We start from the raw sequence: 4,789 nt of genomic DNA, 5'->3' as shown, positions 1-4,789 counted from the left end.
TTTTGCTCGCTTCGCTTATTTTTTACAATTATGAATTAGCTCATATCGTTTCTTCGCGTTGTTAAATAATTATTGTATGTTCTTACTCCCCGCGTCCTACTATAAATAATAATCCGGATCGGATCCGCAATAATTCTAAAGATCCGCTATAAGATTTAGCATTGTCTTCTTTACACGCAAGGCCCTTAATTGCCATCATATATCTTTCAAGTCGAAATGTTCCGTAGGGTCATTATTCGGGCAGGTAAAAGCGGATTATCCCATGTTGGACAATCATTTGTACGGGACGCACATAATAGATCTATATTTCACGTATCAATAAAACTATTTTTATATATTTTATACTGCATTAATTACGTCGCACTATTGTAGTAACGATGGAAATAATACAAAATTTATAACTATTGACATTTGTTCAAATTATATATTTCTACCAGCTTTGGTGCGCCGGTCATCGGTGACCTCCATGGCATTAACCGTGTCAAAATCTCTATAAGATAATAATTAACAAGACGACAAAACCGATCAAAATAAAAGTAACCAGATAGAAATTTCACATTGTAAAATTTTCATATTTTATCGAGACTCTGAATTAATAATAATACGTAATGTTTTCATAATGAATAATTGTATGATACTATTTAAGTGAGGCTCGAAAAGGACGTATTAGAGAGCATCGAATGTGTGAAGGCGAAATTTGGCGGCGTGAACGTACTAATTAATTCTGCTAGTATTGTTGACTACGAAAATATCTATGATTTCAAGAACAAAAAGCCACATTCTGCTGACCTGTACAGATGCGTTTTCGAAACTAACGTGTGGGGTTTATTTAACGTAACGCGCTTAATGGTCAACTTGATGGCAAAGAACAAACCAGATTTAAATCAACAAAGACGAGTCATTATAAATCTTTCAAGCACGATGGCTTATGAACCACCACATGGTTTAGTTGCTTATGGCGCCATGAAATCCGCTGTTTCCGATATGACGATCCCCTTAGCTAGAGGACTCGCGTAGCAAGGAGTACGTGTTGTCACAATTTGACCCGGTTACATAGACAGCCCTATGACAGGTGTGTTAGTATTACGACTAGTATGGGATGTTTAGGAATTTTTATTTTTATACGTGCAATAAAAAAAGCATGCATGCAGAATAAATGCATAAACATTCACAGTTTATTCACGATTATGCGTATTTAGATGTACATTTTTTGCTATCAATATGTTAACACAAACCATCAGTAGTTATGGACAATCATTGATTCGCTCAAACTATGAGTTTATCATTCTCAAAGAAAAAAGTAATGGCTTTTAATAAACCATTCATAAAATTCATATCGTGATTTTTTGATTTATTTCAATTCGAGGATGCACGTCATAAATAAGTTTTTCTATGATTATTTCATTGAAGTCTTTGTTCATTAACTGTTATTGCTTAATAAACTGTTATCGCTTAAATGTCTGCCCGTAAATAATGTAGAATCACTGAAATCCTTGCTCACATTTAGCTCCGAAGATATACGAAGGGACCTGGGAATGCCAACGGTCAAGGAAGAAATCAACAGATACTCCGAGAAATACAAATTAAGAATAGCAACACACATAAACCGGCTAGCTGCGGAAACATACAAAATCACAAATATGGACAGAAGACTAAAAAGGAAGCACCCAGCAGACCTTATAAAGGACATAACCTAAGAAACACGAGGATGGTACCCCACTGGGGGTAGCCACCAACATGCTAATTTAACCGTTAAAAAATTCCACCAAATGTCCAAATTGGACAAATTGTGAATTTTAATAAATAAATTAAAAAAAAAAAAAAAAACATTTAGCTCTACAAAAAGAAGGGGAAAGAAAGCGGTGGATCGCAATGAAACTCACACCAAAGCTCTACGGAACCTGTGAGGAAGTCGCTCATTTGATTCAAGCATGCATCGAAGATCCATTGATTAATGGCGAGAATATACGTATAGATATGGGCTACAGGTACAATCAAGAAGGATATTCACAAGGACATTCAAAATATTAAATCTATGAAAATATTCAATGGGAATCAAACATAAGCATATGTATTTACATGTAGGACAGTCGTGTAAAATAAATATCTCTCTGTTGCAATAAATCCTTTTACAAATATATATTCGACGTTATCTAATACAAAACAATACTTAATTGTTGAAAACTTAGAGTTATTTGTTGTTATTTAGGAGTCTATTTACTGTGAATTATCGAATTACTTAATTTAATTTGATTCGTTTTGAAATTATTACTTTTTTGTAGGTTCAACAAGGATCAACTTAAAGTAATGTGATTTTTATTACGATAGGTACCGTTTCGTTTTTAACAATCTAAAGAATTTTGTGTATATATATATATGTAATATACATATTCAAAAGAAGTCTTAAAGTATACTTGGAAATGCATACAACAATGAAAATATTAAGTCCCTTGACCTGACCATATAACCTAATCCATCTTTCAGCCGAGGAAGTCGACGACTATTTCATTGTATTTGCTTAGACCTACATTATTGCTAAGGAACTGCTTTATTGCTCATAAACCGTAAGAATTAGAGACTTTTCTTATTGCAGAGATCTTTAATTTATACAATACGTACGTAAAATTTACATTGCTCTAAAGCATGGGATAAGTGGTCTTTTCTCTGTACGGTATTCCACCCTGAAAGGGACCGATGGTGGGGGCGACAGTTATTAAAAGCTCGACATCATTTACCTGAACGTTATTTAACAAAGATTCTTCGGTTAAGATTCACTTGGTTTCCGTTGTTCTGTAAGAACACTTTTACACTTGTCATTCGCAACACTCGTAACACTTGTAGCAATCAGGAGGCGTTGGAAATAGTGATATTTTAATTGGTAACTCAGTGTTGATATTTTAATTGTTAACTCAGTGTTAAGTGATATTTTAGTTGTTAATTCAGTGTTGATATTTCAATTGTTGACTCAGTGTTAAGTGATATTTTAATTGTTAATTCAGTCTGAGTATCATTCAAACCACCCCTATTATCTTAACTCAAATAGGTGATTAGTTGATTCGTGGCGTCGATTATCTTATAGAGACGAGATGACTTACCACCTTCCTTGACGCGTTATACCGCGAACGCATTTCCCCGTGAATACCGTCGAACAAAAGTACATTGAATAAGAAGGAAAGTAGTTTACATTTATACTTCTATATCGGAAGAAACTACGTGAATTTCGAATTTTATTTGATGTAAATCAACCTAATATAATATTAATGTCTCTATAAAATAATAATTAACAAGACGACAAAACGATAAAGATACAAGTAATCCGATAGAAATTTCACATTGTAAAATTTTCATATTTTAACGAAACTCTGAATTAACAATAATACGTGATGTTTTCATAATGAATAATTGTATGATACTTTTTAACTTTTTAGGTAAAGTTCGACAAGAACGTATTAGAGAGCATCGAATGTGCGAAGGCGAAATTCGGTGGCGTGAACGTACTAATTAATTCTGCTGGTGTTGTTGGCTACGAAAATATCTGCGATTTCAAGAATAAGAAGCCACATTCTGCTGACCTGTATAGATTCGTTTTCGAAACTAACGTGTGGAGTTTATTTAACGTAACGCGCTTAGTGGTCGACTTGATGGCGAAGAACGACCCAACTTTTAATAAACAAACAATAATGCCAGACAGTTCGGACACGATGCCAGGCGCTCCACCACCTGATTCAGATCCTGATGGCGCCTGGGGACCCGTGGAGAACAACGTGGTGGATCCTACAGATCCAGCGGAGCTAGGAGCACGTATTCTTTCACGCTTCACCTTTCCCAGAGAAAACCCTATGACAGGTATGTTAGTATTACGATTAGACTGCGAATGTTTAATAATTTTTACTTTTATACGTGCAATAAAAAAAGCATGTGTATATGTGCATATTCTGTATGCAGAATAAATGCATAAATATTTACAGTTTTTCACGATTATGTGTATTTAGATGTATATTTGTTGCTATCAATATATTAACACAAATCATCAGTAGTTCGGGTCAATCATTGTGTCGTACAAAGTACGAGTTTATCATTCTCTAACAAGAATGTAATGGCTTTTAATAAACCATTCATAACATTCATATCGCGCATTTTTGTTTTGTTTCAATTCGATGATGCACGTCATTAATATGTTATCCTATAATAATTTTCATTGGAGTCTTTGTTCATTAATAAACCGTCATGGTTTAAATGTCTGTTCGTAAATAATGTACAATAAAATCACTGAAATCTTTGTTCACATTTAGCTCTGGAAAAAAATAAAGAAACAAAGCTGTGGGGCAGCGCGATAAATGCTTTAAAACGCAGTAAAACCGAAGACGAAGAAGCCCCTCATTGGATTCCATCATACTTCCAGGATTCCTCGATAACGGAAATAAATGAGCTGACAGCTGGTATGAGCGAATGGAGATCTGGAGTGAATTTCTGGAGGAGGGGAGTAAATTCGTCGAAAAGTAGCTTAAATCCGTGGTCAAGTGACGCGAATTCGTCGTGGAATGATGAGTATCCGCGGACGAATGATGAGCATGCGCGGACGAATGATAAATATCCGAGAATGAATGGCAAGTATGTGAGGTCGAATAGTGGCAATTCGCAGTCACATGGGGAACATTCGCGCACAAATTTCGACAATTTGACAAATCCCCAGAATTCGTGTGTGAATGATAAGAATAATGATATAAATTACCACAATTCTTGGACAAATAACCAGAGAACTTTGGTAAGTGACAGGAATCTGTCGTTA

At 34.9% G+C, this 4,789-nt stretch overlaps 1 protein-coding gene across 1 annotated transcript; it reads left to right on the top strand.

Moving 5' to 3' along the window:
* Positions 1-216: 216 nt before the first annotated feature.
* LOC125385923 (3-hydroxyacyl-CoA dehydrogenase type-2-like) lies at positions 217-1,017 on the top strand. The gene is made up of 2 exons (XM_048409954.1): positions 217-244; positions 647-1,017. Exons 1-2 carry the CDS (start codon positions 217-219, stop codon positions 1,015-1,017), a joined length of 399 nt encoding a protein of 132 aa, XP_048265911.1.
* The last annotated feature ends 3,772 nt before the right edge of the window (positions 1,018-4,789 follow it).

This window comes from Bombus terrestris, chromosome 11, assembly GCF_910591885.1.
Source record: "Bombus terrestris chromosome 11, iyBomTerr1.2, whole genome shotgun sequence".
Lineage (NCBI taxonomy): Eukaryota > Metazoa > Arthropoda > Insecta > Hymenoptera > Apidae > Bombus > Bombus terrestris.
This window is presented reverse-complemented; position numbering and strand designations above follow the sequence as displayed.

Excerpts from the sequence above, each read along its gene's own strand:
- LOC125385923 (XM_048409954.1), top strand. The coding sequence starts at position 217 with ATGTTCCGTAGGGTCATTATTCGGGCAG. Across the intron at positions 245-646 it reads TAGGGTCATTATTCGGGCAG|TGAGGCTCGAAAAGGACGTA; the intron begins GTAAAAGCGGAT and ends ATACTATTTAAG.